General features: G+C 52.3%; 1 protein-coding gene across 4 annotated transcripts in view; it reads left to right on the top strand.

The window, feature by feature from the left end:
* CNOT3 (CCR4-NOT transcription complex subunit 3) overlaps nt 1–16,504 on the top strand; it is a 1,293,124-nt gene that overhangs the window by 645,588 nt on the left and 631,032 nt on the right. For all 4 annotated transcript variants that reach the window (XM_069637964.1, XM_069637947.1, XM_069637956.1 and 1 more), the window contains exons 10-11: nt 15,384–15,517; nt 15,614–15,673. In XM_069637964.1, the coding sequence (XP_069494065.1) occupies nt 15,384–15,517; nt 15,614–15,673 (194 nt within the window). The remainder of the gene's footprint in view (nt 1–15,383; nt 15,518–15,613; nt 15,674–16,504) is intronic.

Here is a 16,504-nt window from a genome sequence, read left to right as displayed (position 1 = left end):
CCCGGCACCTTCAGCCACGAGCCAACGCTCTGGGTCGGGTAAGAGGAAGGGCGAGCACCCGGCGAGGCTCCTGGAGAGGCCCCGGTCGAGCTCGAAGGCCCCATCGGAGGGGGAGCGAGGCAGTGTCCCCCCCCCCCCTCAAGGATAAGGCAGTGAGCGCACCTAAGGTGGTGAAGGCCTTAATCCATCCGGCCAAGCCCTCTATCGATACTGTTGTGGAGGCTACACCAGTGGTGGCGATCTCGGGGCTCAGTCTCCCTGCCACCTCGGAGGGAGTCCTCTTTTGTGCCCATCGATAGGACCCCCGTGAAATCCCCGGCGGGGAAGGAAAAGGGGGGGGGCAGGGCGTCGTAGATTCGGCTCCAACCTCGGAGGAAGAGCTGATCGAGGTCTTAAGCCACGGCCTTGGCGTGGATCAAGACCGGCCCGTCGGGATGGATCCCGACGCAGGTGACGACATCGTCGAGGGTGCCGACGGGGCCCCTGATCGCCCGTCGGATTCCCCTCTGCCAGCGCCGCAAGACAACTCGGCGGCCATTTTGTTGGCTATACAGTCCTTATGCTCAGAGATAAGGACGAGACTACCGTTGCCGACGGGGGATCCTGAACCGGGACCTTCGGGTGTTCCCCCGCCCAAGAAAAGAAGGATTCACCCTCCACCTCCTTTTCAGCCGTCGTGACCCGTCCAGCCCTCCTCCCCGTCCACCCGAGGGGATGATACGGGGACTGACACGGCAGCGACGGGTACGGACGACGAGGTATACGACGAGGATCTGCTGTCGTCACCTCCCACCAGGGCTTCTCCGCCCGACGAGATTGGATCGTTCCACTCCATGATCGCCAGGGCATCCGAGCTTTTCCAACTCTGCCCTGAGGAGAAGAAAAAGGAAGGATTCCTTTATCAACGGCGCGAGGCCAAGAGGAAGACGGTCCTCGCGGTGCCTCTACTGGACGACATTTGGGATGAGGGCCTCGCCCTTCCACGACGCCAGCTAGAAGAGACCGGTACGAGAAGAAGTACCGGGTCCCGGACGCGCCCCCCTGTGCCTCCGGGCGCAGCATACCCCGGACTCCGTCGTCTCCGCGGCGGCCAGGAAGAAAGCGGGGGGGTGCAGCCTCCACATCGACTTCCCCACCGGACAGCGAGGGAAAGAAATTGGACGCTATGGGACGCAAAAAAGCGGCCAACGCCTTGGCTATCGTGGCCCGCTACGACAGGGAGCTATGGTACAAACTGGCTCCCCTGCTGGCGGACGCCCTTTCGGAGCAGCGGAGGCAAGGGCGCCTCCAAAGGTTCCGGCGGCGGTTTCTCCACCTACCGTCAAGCGGCCCGCTCGTCTCAGGAGGCCTACAGAGGATGAGGCAAGTCTGGCGGACCCCGCCGTCGTCACCAAGGAGGTCAAGGCGGCAAAGCCTCGTCGAAACAGGATTGAACCGGCCGTGGGGTCGGGCCCCCGCCGAAGCACCCAGGTGGGAGGCCGGCTGGCGAGCTTCGTCAGCGTGTGGGAGTCCATCTCCACCGACCGTTGGGTGGTGGACGCCTTAGCCCGGGGCCACGCGCTCGAGTTTCAAAGAAGGTGCCCGCTCGTCCCCCCCGTGGCCAGGAAAGAGCTTCACGTCCCTCAGCTTCTCCTGGAGGTAAAGGCGATGCTCGGGAAGGGCGCCATCGAACTCGTCCCAAAGAGGCTTCGGGGCTCCGGAGCTTACTCGAGATACTTCCTCGTGAAGAAGAAGACGGGAGGATGGCGCCCCATCCTAGACCTGCGACGTCTGAACAAGTTCATCAAGGCGCAGAAGTTCCGGATGGTCACCCTCCAGCACGTCCTGGGTCAGCTGGAGGAAGGAGACTTCCTGTCGTCGTTGGATTTGGAGGATGCCTTCTTCCATATTCCCATCCTAAAGGGGCACCGAAAATTCCTCAGGTTTGTGGTCCAAGGGCGTCACTACCAGTTCAAAGCCCTCCCCTTCGGACTACGGTCGGCACCCAGGGTATTCACCAAGTGCCTCGCACCGGTGGCGGCGCAGCTGCGCCGCGAGGGGATCCACGTCTACCCCTACCTGGACGACTGGCTCATCCGAGCCAAGACGAGGGAGCTCGCCGTGGAGCACACGGCAAGGACCGTCCAACTTCTCACGGACCTGGGATTCTCCGTGAACTACGCCAAGTCCCACCTGGTACCCGCGCAAAACGCACTGTTTCTGGGAGCGAAGCTCGACAGTGTCCCTTCTGGCCTCCCCGTCGGAGGAAAGGACCAGGTCCATCCTGGGCAAGGTACAGCGGATGTTGGTTTCCGACGCGGCCAAGGTGAGGTCCATCAAGTCCCTCCTCGGAATGATGTCTTCTTGCATCTACCTCATTCCCATGTGCAGGCTCCGGATGTGCCCGTTGCAGGAGTTCCTGGACGCGCGCTGGATCCAAACGACGGACGGCTTCGAGGAGAGGATCACACTCGACGAGAGTTTCCGCCGAGCGGTCCGGTGGTGGGGCACCCGCGCGCATCTGACGACGGGCATGGACTTCCAGACCCCAGACCACCAGGAGACAGTGACCACGGATGCCTCCCTGGAAGGGTGGGGAGCGCACACCGAAAATCTGCACGCGAGAGGCCTTTGGCTCCCGACGGAGAAGTCCCTCCATATCAACGTCCTGGAGCTCCGAGCAGTGTTCTGGGCCCTCAGGTCCTTCCTTCCGTCCCTCAAGGGCAAGGTGGTGAGGATCTTCACCGACAACACCACCACCATGTTTTACATCAGGAAACAGGGCGGAACCAGTTCCCAGCACTGTCCAAGGAGGCGCAGGACCTGTGGCATTGGGCCGTCGCCCAAAGGATGTTTCTGGTGCCGTTTCATCTGGCAGGGATAAAAAACACCATCGCCGACTCACTCAGCAGGGAGCTGCGCTCGTGCCACGAGTGGGAACTACGGCAGGATCTAGTGGATCGCCTCTTCCGACGGTGGGGCACACCCCAGATCGACCTGTTCGCGACGGCGACAAACTCCAAGTGCCGGAGGTTCGCCAGCAGGTTTCCCCAGGCGAGGAGCATGGGCGATGCTTTCTCGTTCCCCTGGGAGGGCCTGTTCCTCTACGCGTTCCCTCCTTTGCCACTGCTAATCCGGCTCGTCAACCAGCTCAAGAGGTCACGGTGCAGGATGATCCTCGTCGCACCTACGTGGCCGAGGCAGATATGGTTCCCCGACCTTCTGGACTTGTCAGCGTCCCCGCCAATCAAGCTGCCGGTGGACGCGGATCTACTCTCCAGGGAAGGAGGCGCCATCCTCCACCACGACCCGAAATCGCTGAACTTGCAGGCCTGGCTCCTGCAGCGCTAGAGTTTGGAGGATACGACATACCGGCCGACTGCAGAGAGGTTCTTGCAAAGGCCAGGGCGTCCTCGACTCTTAAATGCTATGGACACAAATGGAAGAGGTTCTCTGTCTGGTGCCACGCACAGAAGATTAACCCTCTACGGATTACGGCTCCCCAGGTACTGCCGTACCTGCTGACGCTGGCCAAAGCTGGACTGGCACACGCGTCCACCAAGATTCATCTTGCTGCGATCTCCCGATACACCAGAACCACGGGCCGGACGTCCTTGTGGTCTCATCGTCTGGTGAATGAGTTCATGAAGGGACTGTTCAGATCGTTCCCGCCGGTGAAGGCGCCGGCCCCGGCGTGGGAGCTCAACGTGGTGCTGACCAAGCTCATGGGACCTCCAAACGAGCCTCTGCACTCGGCCCCGTTGAAGTTTCTGTCGTGGAAAACAGCGTTTCTTGTGGCCATCACCTCCGCACGACGGGTGGGAGAGATCCAGGCCCTTTCCTGCAAGGCCCCGTACTTGACTTTTCACGACACGAGGGTAGTGCTCAGGACGCACCCCTCCTTCATGCCCAAGGTACCGTCGGACTTCCATCTCAACGAACCCTTGGTGTTGCCTGTGTTCTTCCCGTCGCCTTTGTCGCCGGCTGAGAGGACTTTGCACTCGCTGGATGTGGCTAGAGCGCTGAAGTTCTACGTGGACCGCACGAAGTGTTTTCGGAAGACGTCACAACTCTTTGTGAATTTTGGACCTGTCAATCAGGGGAAGGCTCTCTCGATGGCTTCCATTTCCAGATGGCTCTCCGGCTGTATCATGTACTGTCATCGGTTGGCAAACCGACCGCTGCCTGGCCGTCCGAGAGCCCATTCCACCAGAGCGATCGCAGCTACCACGGCGTTCCTTTCTGGTGTGCCCCTGCTGGACATATGCAGGGCTGCTACGTGGAGGTCGACGCACACCTTCACGAAATTCTACTGCGTCGATCGGGATTCCAGGGAGGAGTCCAGGGTCGGCCAAGCAGTGCTGCGCAACCTGTTCGCCTGAGGTGAGCCTGGTGAGGAGGTAAGATGCTTAATGTTGAGTTTGATGTAATGCTTAATGTTGAGCCTTTGCCACCTCCCGTGGTTGTGCATGTGTGTACTGCTATGTATTCTTTATTCATGAGCATGTGAATCCATGCCAGACCCCATGCTGGAGAAGGAACAAGTTACTTACCTGTAACTGTTGTTCTCCAGCATGGGTCTGGCATGGATTCACATGCGAACCCTCCCGCCTACCCCTCTGCGGCTCTTCACTTGGTCATACTGCCACTTCACGTGCTTCCAAATCTGAAGATGGGTGCCAGAGGCGGTGCTTAGGTAGAGGGCAGTCATTGGCTGTGGTCAGTATGACGCAGAGACCAGTGATTGGTTATTACTACGAAAGACAGATCAGAAACGAAACTGATACTGGTTTTTTCTTTACCGAGGATTCCTAGCCTGACGACGGGGAATATTCATGAGCATGTGAATCCATGCCAGACCCATGCTGGAGAACAACAGTTACAGGTAAGTAACTTGTTCCTTTCATAAAGGTGCCGAGGTCTATGCTCTTTAGGGAGCTAAAGCACTTCCGATAGATTGCGGTGGGCTACCGCCCTATCCATTCTCACCCAGAGTTTCTCTTGCTGACTTTCTTCCCCTTTCAAACATTCCCTAATGATTTGTAGCTGAGTTGCCTCATAATACCGCCTAAAGTTTGGTAAAGCTAAGCCTCCTTCTCTCTTGGGAGCCATCAGTAAACTACCACTCACCCTTGGTCTCTTCCCTTCCCATACAAATTCTTTAGTCAGGGTCCCTAGTTCCTTAAAGCTTGAGAGAACAGGCTGCGGGATCGCCTGGAATAAATACAACAGTCGCTGGAGTGTTACTATCTTCACCGCTGCAATCTGCCCTAACCAAGATACCCTAAGGCCTCTCCACCTTTGGTAATCCTTCTTGATTGCTTTAAGGAGAGGGGGAAAATTCGCTGAGTACCACCCGGCCAGCGTTGATGTGATTCTCACCCCTAAATATCTGATCCCTCCCGGGATCCATAGGAGATGAGTGCCCCCCCCTTAACTCGTCCCGTTCCATTCCCCTAAGCGTTAGGTTTAGGACCTCCGATTTGTTAGCGTTCACCTTTAGCCCTGAGGCCTCCCCAAACTTTTCCAACAGGGACAAGCTAACTTGGATCGATTCTCTCGGCGTCGTCAACATAAGCAACATGTCATCAGCAAAGGCTGCGACTTTCTGTTGTTCCCCCCCCCTGCCCCCCGCCCCCCAAACTGGATGCCCCTTATTTCCGGCGTCTCCCTAATCACTTGCAACAGTGGTTCCAAATAAATTGCGTAAAGGATTGGGGATAGTGACAGCCTTGTTGTTTTGTTCCCCTCTGTAGATTAACTTGTCTGGTAGCTGTCCCATTCACCATTATTCTAATTGACGGGGCTTGGTAATTGGCCTGAACCATTGTCAGAAATCACCGACCCGCCCCCCCCACACACCCCCTCTCCAATGACCATCTTTTCCATTACTCGAAACAGAAAGGACCACTCCACATGGTCAAAAGCTTTTTTCTCGTCAAGTGCCACCAAGACCGCGGGAGTGGAGGTTCGCTGGACCTTTTCGACTAAATGGGCCACCCGCCTGATATTGTCTGCGGTTTGCCGGCCTTTGACAAAACCCGCTTGTTCGAGGTGTATTAAAGGGAGAATGGCATCCAACCTGTTAGCCAGAATGTTTGTATATATCTTGGCATCGATATTGATCAAGGCAATGGGGCGATAGGCTGATCTCTCTTCTGGGTCTTAATGTGGTTTAAGAACAAGAGTCACCTTTGCTTCCTCCATGGATGGGGCAATTTTACCTGTCTGCCGAAACTTATCGAATAGAGAGGTCAGTTGCGGGGCCAGCTGCATGATAAACAGTTTATAAAAGGCTGCGGTATAACCGTCAGGGCCTGGGGCTTTGTCTATAGGGAGGGCTCTAATCACCCCCCGAACTTCCTCTTCCGTGTTTCTCGGTTTAGGGCTTCCCTTGTCTCCCTATCAATTTCCCGTAGCTGTACAGATTGTAAAAACGTATCCTGTGCATCGCTAAGGGGGTTTTGGGATGCATAAAGGGAGTCCTAATACCCCACTATAGCCTCCTGCATTTTTCCCGCTTTGTGATCCTTTCCCCAGTGCCCAATTTTAACACAGTAATAGCATTTTCTGCCCTTTTCCCCTGAGTAGCCGTGCCAAAGCGTATCAGCCTTATTTGCCTTCTCATAATATTTTTGTCTCACAGCTAGTAGTGCACCCTCTGCCTTTTGGGTACGCAAAAGTTCTAACTGCCTCAACGCTTTCCTGTATTCCCGCATGGCTATCCGGGATGGGGTCCTACCCGCTGCCTGTCTAGCCGCTTCCGCCTCAGACTCTGAGCCTCCAAAGCCTTTAATTGTTTCACGCGAAAAGCAGTTGCTGCAATTAGGTCCCCCCTGATAGTAGCCTTGAATGCGTCCCACCGTACCTCCTCTGCCGTATCCTCCTTCCTATTAACATCGAAGACCATAATCTTCTCTTCGATGTCCCCCGAATTTCCGGGTCTCTCAGGACTGCCCTTGGAAATTTCCAGCCCCATACTCCCCTCACCCTTCTACCCAGGTCCAGAACCACCAAGACTATCTTATGGTCCGCTATTCCTATCGGTCCCGCTTGCACCTCACTGATACCCATATATAATCCATGAACCCCAGATAAGGTGTAACCCTCCTCTTCCCCCTTTAGTGCTCTCCATAGTTCTCTCCATACATCCGTCAATCCCAGCCTACCGATCTTTTCCTTCAATTCAGTCGACATCACCGCCCCGCCACCTCTCATACTTTTACCTTTTCTGTCCCCCTCGTTATCCCAAGCGATATTCAGGTCTCCCATCAACACAATCTGCCCCCAGGATTGTTCTTCTAATACTTTCAGTACCTGCAGCAAAAACTGTTCCTGAACGGAGTTGGCGCCATATATTACCACAATTGTGTAAGGGGTATCCTGATATTTCCCCCTGACTACTATGTATCTCCGCTCTTTATCTCTCGTCACTGTTTCAACTCTGAAGTGAACTGTGTTTCTAATGGCTAGAGCTACCCCCCTTGTTTTACTTTGTCCTGAGGCATGAAAAATCTGATCAAATCCCCTCAGCTTCAACCTTCCCTGGTCCTTGAATACCAGGTGCGTTTCCTGGAGCCCCATAATATCGGGTCTTTCCTTTCTCGGAGAGTGCTCCAGCTTTACCCTCTTTAGTGGGGAGTTCAGCTCTCACATTATGCGTTAACCACTTAAGGAGTTAGAACTTGAAACTTGGGCCTTTCTATGAGCCACTGCCCTCTCTCCCCTCCCCTCTTTGAATGACTCGCCCCCGCCTCCCCTTGTCCCCCTCTCCTCCTCCCTCCCTGGAAGGACACCCCCCTTCCCCGCTCACCACTCCTTACTCTGGCATCTCTGCCCTTTCCGTACCCAAAATTATTGCTCCTCCTGTGGCCCATGGCTTCAGTTCTCCTTTTAGAGGCCCACCACCCCTTTTACCGCCTTCATAATTCAGGAGCCAATGGATGTCTCATTCCTCTCTTCACTTGAATTTTCTTTTCGCTGCCTCATGCCATCCTTGCCACCTTATCTCCTTTTCTCTCCCACTGGCGTCCATCCCCAGGGTTTCAACCTGGTGCGCACTGTAGTGCCTCGTGCACCTGAGCTCGGTGGAGTTTCATCAAACTCTATGCGAAGGAGATCAGCCCCTTCCTGTAGGGACGTAACGTGCTTCTGAGCTCCCTCCCATTCAAAAAGCAGGCCAAACGGGAATGTCAATTTGTACTGTATGTCCTTCTCATTTAAAACTTTTAACAGTGGGCCCATTTGTCTCCTTTTCATGAGCGTGCTACTCGCCAAGTCCTGAAACAATGCGATCTGCTGCCCTTTAAACATAATGGACTCCCGCTGCCGTGCAGCTTGAAGAACTGCCTCCTTCTGGGCTTATCTAGCAAAAGCTGCCAGGAGGTCTCTAGGTCTCGCCATCTGGCCTTTGGTCATCCGCCCATTTCTGTGTACTCGGTCCAGCTCAATCTTCTCAGGGTCCCCTTTCTTCCAGGATGTTGGCAAAAATGCCTTGAAGCACCGCTTTCAGGTCCTGGTCTGACACTGACTCTGGCAGAAATTTCACTCTGATATTGATCCTTCGGGATCTATTCTCCAAATCTTCCATTTGGACTTCAAGATTTCTTGTAGCCACGCCCAACCTCTCTATGGCTTCACTGTTAGCTGTGGTTTCGTCCTCTACTTCTTGGAGGCCTTTTTCCAGAGTGTCTGTCCTTTCCCCCAATTGCCGCGTCTCTTGTCTTATCTCTCCTAAGGCTTCATTCAGGTCTGCTCTCATCAGTTGAAATTGGACCTGGAAGGTCTTTGCCAAGTTCAATTGTAGGGTGTGCGGCTCCCCCAGGAATTCCCCTCTGGACACCAGTCTGTTCCTCCAAAACCCCCTGATCAGAATCCTCCCCAAGCTTCTCACGAGATGACCCAGGGCCTTCCCTTGGGGTATGCACTGGCCAAATTGCAGGGAGTGTGCCAACCGCGGCTTGAACCCTCTCATCTCCCCCCCCAATTTACTTTTGGATTTGGTGGTCATGCTGCTCACTTCCCTAAATCTTAAAATCTTACGCCTTTATAACGCTCCTGAAAGGCAGATTGTAGGTTGCAGGTGAGGGTCAGTCCGCTGCTGCCCCCCCCCCCCCGCTCCTCCTGGAAAGGCTGGAATTTAATGCCACAAAGGGTGTAAGCTGTCAGACACTGCGATCCTCTTTATGTGCTTAGACCGCTGTGCTTTGTAGCAAAGGGGTGGTGGACTGCAGAATGCCGCTTCTCTTACACCCTCAGCTGGGGCTTCCTAGATTACGCCAGTCCTTCCTTTTCCCCCAGACAGTTCCGGTCTGTCTCCTTACTCAGATCCTCAAACGACATGGGGGTATCCCGCTCCCATGCAACTCTCGTGCCGGGTTCTTCTACACTCCAATGGGGAGCCGGGGCACGCTGTTCGGGCCTGTCCCCGTGTCCACCTCAGGGCCGCACTGCATGGCTGTTGGCACCCTGTTGCCTCCCCGCGCGGCCCTCAACCTCTTCCAGCCACTGCGGGACTCTCCAATGCTCCTGCCTCTCGGAGGGGGCTATATGGGGGCCGGCTCTGCCCCCTGCCTGGGGCAATTTCCCTGCCCTCCACTCACTCTCTGGGTCTCAAATTAGCCGCTGGTAGTCTCCCCCTGCTCCCCAGCTTCTCTGACGCTGCTCCTACTCGCATGGTATGGGGGTGCAGGATGTCTCGAAGCGGCAGGCCTCTCAATCATGGAGTGCTGCCATGTCTGAGGGGCTGGCGCATCTCTGTATCGCCTTCACCAGCTCTCACTCTCCCGCTTGGCCCCTCCGGTGCCCCGCCGCGCCTGTACCTCTACGGGGCTCCTTCGCCTTCCTGCGCTCCACGACACCTCTCTGATCAGCACAGCACTGCCGCGGCCCCTCCGAGCGTTCCTCTCCCTTTCGCCACGGGGGGAGGGGCGGACCGTGAAGTGGCTTCCGCAGGCTCACCTGCTCCTGCAGCCCGCTTCTAGAGCCCCGTTGGGCTCACGGCTCACTCTTCGCTGTGCACCTTTACTTCCGAGAGCCCCCCGGCTCCTCTCGATGCCGCCCCTCGCCGTGTGGCGCATTTGCGCGCGTTCTCTTCCCGCCGGCCACTGCTCCCTTCTCTGCCGCGCTGCGCCCAAAGTGCTGCACAGACTGCCTGACAGCACCAGTCAGCTCCACGCCTCTTCCTCACTCCCCGGAGGTCTTTCCTGGCCACTGCTGTAGCCTGTTGATGGGGCGGTGGGCACCTCACATCAGCCGGGTCCGGAGAGTGCCGTCGGCACGTCTACTCGGTGCCGGCGGCAATCTTGGAATGCCAGGATAGGTTCCAAAGTAGTAAAAGTCAAACAGGCGAGTTCTTTACTTCTGAGTTAGAAGAGTGTCCAGGGGCTTCACAGAAGACATCCTAGCAGGATTCTAGCAGTGGAACTGGTTGCACTGGATGAGAGGCCTCCCCATCACAGAAAACAACCCACAGCTACACAGAAATCCTAAGACTTAAGGTAAGTACATACCAAAGCCAACATAGTACCTCCGCATTGAAGATGATTTTGCAGCAGGAGGACTTCAGGGTCTGCAGCCAAATAACCGTTCAGTGTATTCCTTGTCGTGGTGACTGAAAACAAGACCTCAGAAGGAACTTTGCAGCCGGGATCGTTGAAGGCTTTAGGCAATGTTTTCCTCATGGCTGAAAGCGGTTCTGCAGATTTGGTGCCTTTTCCAGAAGCACAGGCAGAGACAAAAAATTGCAGTTGAATTCTTGTCGTTACAAAGGTCCAGCACTCTTAGTGTCTCTGGAGATCCACCAGGATGCCCATGAAGTTTCAGTGAGATTCGGGAATTCAGAAGACCGTGCACCGCACAGTGGCTTGAGGTCCCAGGGTATTGGGGTAGTGCAGCAATGCAAGTTTGCAGCAACACCTGGGATGGCACAGAATGCAGGTCTTCTTGAGTCTAGTGGGACTCACCAGGCTCTTGGTCGGGGCCATCGTTTTCGGAGTCCCCAGGTCGATTGGAAAGAAGGGCTACAGCAGGCTCTGGTTACACTGCAGGCTTTCAGGTTCGCAGTATTTAATAGGAAGTGCAGCACAACGTCTGCATTCTCTCCCCGCATTTTCCAAGAAGGCACCGTCTGGTTGTCCAATCAGGAAAGCCAAACCTCTCCCCCTCCCCCCACCCCCCAAACTGGGATTTGTCCCCATTCAGGCAAGGAGGAAGACAAAGGCCTCTGGTGTTTTTGACTCCGCCCTCACTTCCTGCCCACAGACTGGAGCCGAAGATAAAAATCACACACAGGAATTTACCACCCTGGATGTCGGGGGAAGGAAGAAGAAAGGACAAGAAACACTAAAATGGCGAAAGACCACCACTGGGCTATTTTGGTAAAATGAGCACCCTTAGGTGCCTTTACTGCAGCTTTGATCACGGCCCGCGGTAAAGGTGCGCCAAATTAATATAAGTGATCACTGCCACCAGCTATTGAAGCGAAGCTTGTCCCTGTAAAAATTTAGTTTTAATGTGAAATGGTATACATTGCATCTCCCCATCACTCCACATAAGGTAGGGTGTGCTGGCCTCACAGAATAAAATGTAAAAGGGATCCAAAGATCCTTTCTACCCATGGGGTCTGTAGTTCACTCAAGGTTAGCAAGAGAAAATTAAAAGGGGTGCCCCTAGGGCAACCCAGCAACAACAGGCACTTGTTGCCAATAAGTTGTTAAAGAGGATAACTTAAAAAATGCACTGTGGAGAGTCAAGCAAATAACACCCATAAAAACAGTAAACGATTCTTTGAGTGTGGAAAAAGGTTCCCACTCAGATGTATTAAGGAAAAATATCCCACTACTAAAGCAAAAAAGTTCTGGGGTTGACCCAGGTCAGTAAGATTGACCAGTTCTGTGAAAATCTTAACTAACGCGTCTTTTCAGTGCAGGTTTGTGGTTTCTGCGCTTGGTAAACCTTACTGTCGCGGATCTCGGATACCAGTTGGGCTCCCTTCACTCCTTGGGTTCTGCACTCTGGTGAGGGTACTCGAGCTCTGGTTGTCCTGCTTCTGGATGGTCATTAGGAGACTCCTAGAGCTTCTATCCGGATTTCAGATGTTGCTCTCAACTATGGATTTCTTGACCCCTGGCACTCGGTTCTTGCAGCAGTGAAGTACAGCCAGTCCGAGTAGATGGTCCAGTGGTCTTAGTCTCGGGGTTAGTTGGTCCCACTAACCCAAGGGAAGAAGTCCTCCCTTCCGGAGCTTCTCTGTCATATTGAAAAAGGAGTTTCCGCACAGCAGCAGTGCTTCACCGGACAATTTGAAGGTCCAGGAGGATGCAGAATGCTTAGTTCAGTTTCTTCGTCCGGTATTTTTCCAAGTGGTCGACTCTGCCTCAAGTCCCAAAACCTTCACCTTTTAAGCATGGCTCATCTCAGAGTAAAACCCAAGAAAGATCTCACAAACAGAAAACTAAGACCAGGCCAGTTTGACAAAAAATTTCACCAATGGGTGCTGTACTGCAGCGGAGGATTCAGCCTGCCGTAGAAAAGCACAATGGTAGGAAAATTAAACCACTGTCATCAGCCATTCAGAGTAGTGAGGGTAACATCAAAAATGTTACATGAGACTGTAGGATAAAGGGCTACTAGGTAACCCCCCAGCACCCCACATAAGATGGTATGTGCTGGACCTACAAAAAGAAAAGGTAACTAAAGTCAATTTCACTTTACTATTCTTGGAAACAGTAGTTCACACAAGACAAGGTATTTACACCTTAGGAGAAATCTAAAGGATTTCTCTGGCACTGCACCGCAGGTGCTGTGTGTCACCATACAAAAAGTAGATATCTATGGAGTTTGTCAGACTCCAAATACAGAGGACACACATAATCCAAATCAGGTTAAAACACAGGAGAGAGGGAGAAAAAGGTCTCGCTCAATCCAGCGTTAACATTAGAAAGTCCTAAAGTCCAGCAAAAGAGCTAGGGTCTCTAAGGTTGAAGGGAATTAGCACAGACATGAGAATTCTCACTAACATTGCCCCATCACCATTTTATGATTATAAGGAGATGAGCTGGGCCCAAGAACCATGTTTACCACTGGAGCTGTAGAGATCCAAAGAAGACATGGGCACTGGTGGACTGCAGGAACCAGCATTGGCAACCGCATTGTTTACCTCGACCTTCACCTCAACAAGGAAGACCTCTGCAAGGCGCCTTCCTCTCTAAGACTGGTGGGACCAACTAGTCACCTGTCCTACTCAAAGGTTATTGCCTGTTTTTGGTTGCATGAGTCTTTGTAAGGACTTCTAGCCATTTGGTTAGCTGGAACTTTTTGTGGGCATCCTTGACTCTGCTGGGGCTCTGGCAATCTGATGTGCTGCCCTCCACCAGGAGACGAGCCGACAGGACAACAGAAGGTCAGTCACAGAGCTGCTGGTGCCTCCTGACCCTACACTGGAGCTAATGCAAGAAGCACATCCATCCATCATGCAGCTGAGCCCTGGGTGCCACCTCCCCTCCCCCGTTATAGTGAGTTCTCCAGAGGAATCTAAAGATGATGGGTAATGTGTGCCCTTGACAACACGACCCTAGATGGCTACCACAGTGGCGAGTCTTGCTTTCCCCAGCGATGTTCGGTCACCTGGGGCTTTTCCTAACTTTCAAGGTGCTTAGGGGCCTGTTATACTTTGTTACTTGAACTGCCCCACTCCCCATGAGGTTTGCAAGGGGTTTGAAGTACTGCTTACCGTAGCTCTATATGGGGCAGTCCCAGGACAACGGCGCATGGGTCAGTACTTCTGTGGGTCCTCCTCAAGAACCATAGGGTTGGTAATTGCTTCTCCTATTGTTGGAACTGGACGGAAGTGCCTATTTTTCATTGTTCTGTTTGCCCTATACTTGCTGAACGTTGCCCATGCTAGCTAAGTGGGTCCTCCTGGCTACTCCTCTCCCATAGGAACATTTTTGCGACATCTAAAAGACTGAGAGACTTGGTGCAGAATAGGGCTGGACTCCACAAGTTTTAGTTTATGGGGCCTGGAGCCTTATTAGAAGGCCAAGATATATGTGCTTAACATCTATTCTCCCGACTTTAATCAATGCATGTCTTGTATGCATACTTGCTTAGAATTGTAAAATTGAACCCATAGCGGGTGACCTTACTGAGTTGTATGCATGTTCTAAAATGTTCTTACATTGAAATATTTAAGGTGTGCCTTTGTGTAGTCATGTAATAAATGGTATTTTCATAATTTACCTGCGTGGGTCTTATACTTGCCTGGTCTGCTGCGTGTTCGCTGTACTACACAATGCCTTCTTCCTCCTTAGCTCAGCCTTGCTGCTTGGGCAGCTCCACTTAACAGTGGCTTTACTCAACTGGACCTGTGAATAACCATGCTAATGTAGATTGCAGTTTCCAAGTCCTTCCTCAGGTAGCGACATTGAAAAACCCTCCTAACACTTTGGCATTTCTGGTTGTCCTTAGCAGCAGTCTTCTGGGTATTCAATGCAGGCTCCTTTTCGGATTCTTGGCTCCAGTGGACAACTTAAGTAATGGATGCAGGGATCTTGTTATTTCAAATTCAGACTGTGGGCCCCCCCAGTCCACCAATGGCAAGGATCTACACCAATCAAACAGGGAAGGGCTGGTCAATGAAGAACGGTCACACACCCCACATCTGCCTATCAACAGAAATTCCCAGGACATCATTGTTGAGTGGGACCAGACAGTCTCAAACTCCTTTCCAACATTACAGCTACTCCAAGCACTGGTCTAGGAAAGAACAGAGTGGGACGCTGGAAAATGCATGCTCTTATATGAAGTTTTCTAGATGGAACGGGCAGAAAACCGCCAAACAGGATCTAACCCACATGGAAAATAGGGGTATAGTCTAAAAGGCTTAATGCAGTAAAAAGATGGTGCATGGTGTAGTGCGTTGTGAAAAATAATTGTGAAACGGTTCACTGCTACCAGCCTGTTGTAGGCACATGAACAAGAACAGGATATTATAGGAAACAAAGTAAACGGGGGTGTGTAGTATTCCTGCAGCACTCTACTGGACATTTGTGTGTTATACACAAAAACACAGGAAACTATTAAATGGTACAGTGTCCCCCTGCATTGATACTGTTGTGGGCTGAACAGTGCCCACAAAATAAATGAATGTGAAAGGCAAGTGAAGCTTTACTTGGCTCAAAAGTCAGGCAATGGTTAAAGACATAGCACATAGCTGGGAGGTTCATTGAAGTCAATGGAGGGAAAGTTGCAAAAATGAATGTGTTGTTTTTTTTTTTTATCCTGACTATTTCATTCCTTTCCACTGACAAATGATCTGTTGATGCATATTTTGCATTTCTTCATATATGCTTGATCTTACTACATGGTTTTACAATTGATTAACATAGACATTGCTATTTCAGCACAGGCGCTGGTAGCTACATCACCTCCTGGACACAGTCATATGGAGGATGAGATCTTTAATCAATCCAGTAGCACTCCTACCTCCACAACATCAAGCTCTCCTATTCCGCCCAGCCCCGCCAACTATACAACGGTAAGATGACGGGTGCAAGCAGCTGCAGAGATGACCTGCAAGTGCCCTTTGGGAAAAATAATTTCCTTCAATTAACACCTTTTTTTTTTAACCTAGGAAAATTCGGAGGATGACAAGAAGGTTAGGGGTAGATCGACAGACAGTGAAGTCAGTCAGGTGAGTTCTGTGCTGTAAATGCCAAGGTTCATTGATGTCTGTCAGATTACCTTCTTTGTGACCAGCCACCCCCTTTCCTGCTTGAGCTTTCAACAGGCCCTGTGGGAAGTTTTCAAATGGTAACACTCCTACTATCACTCTTTCCGACTCGCTGTGCTGTTTGAATCTGATTTCAATATTAGTTTTCACAGTAAAAAAACAATCTGTATTGCTTTTATTCTTTTGCCCAAGCCTTCCCAACCTAATGTGTTAGTAAAGATTGTTCTTTTTGAATCGTTGCTTCATTGACTTTTATGCATCCGCCAGCATATGTTACTTGATTACGATTAAACCACTTGGAAGGTGGCTCTGGAACACCTATGAATGCTTACAAGGGTAGGAGCCTCAAGCACGGGGTCGGGACTGGTTGCTCTCAATAGTGTGCTTAGCAGTCATGGGGTTGAAGTACTGATGAAGGCCTTTTGGAAATCGGCAAAAGAGCAGGGCTTCGCCGGGACAGTTGATGAAAACAATGTTGGATGGCTACTAGACATTCCGGGTTTTCAACAAAATGATCCTTTTTTGTAGGGGTATTGGCTCCAAAGTAGATCTGATGAATCGCTGAAAGTCACTTTTTCCAGGATTCAAGGTGAGCCGCATCCAACACCAAGAATGGTAAAGATCTGCACCATTCAAACTGGTAGACTTTCGAATCATGGACAGCCTCTGCCCAACACATCTGTCCAGCATTAGACGCTCTGTGATCTGGATGTTGACTGGTACCAGACCATGCTAGCCCCCATGTTAGTGAAGATGTCTTTGTGTTGCTTTTCTCCTATAGACTTTGAATGG

The sequence above is a fragment of the Ambystoma mexicanum genome, chromosome 1q (assembly GCF_040938575.1).
Source record: "Ambystoma mexicanum isolate Mex_15411 chromosome 1q, UKY_AmexF1_1, whole genome shotgun sequence".
Taxonomy (NCBI): domain Eukaryota; kingdom Metazoa; phylum Chordata; class Amphibia; order Caudata; family Ambystomatidae; genus Ambystoma; species Ambystoma mexicanum.
This window is presented reverse-complemented; position numbering and strand designations above follow the sequence as displayed.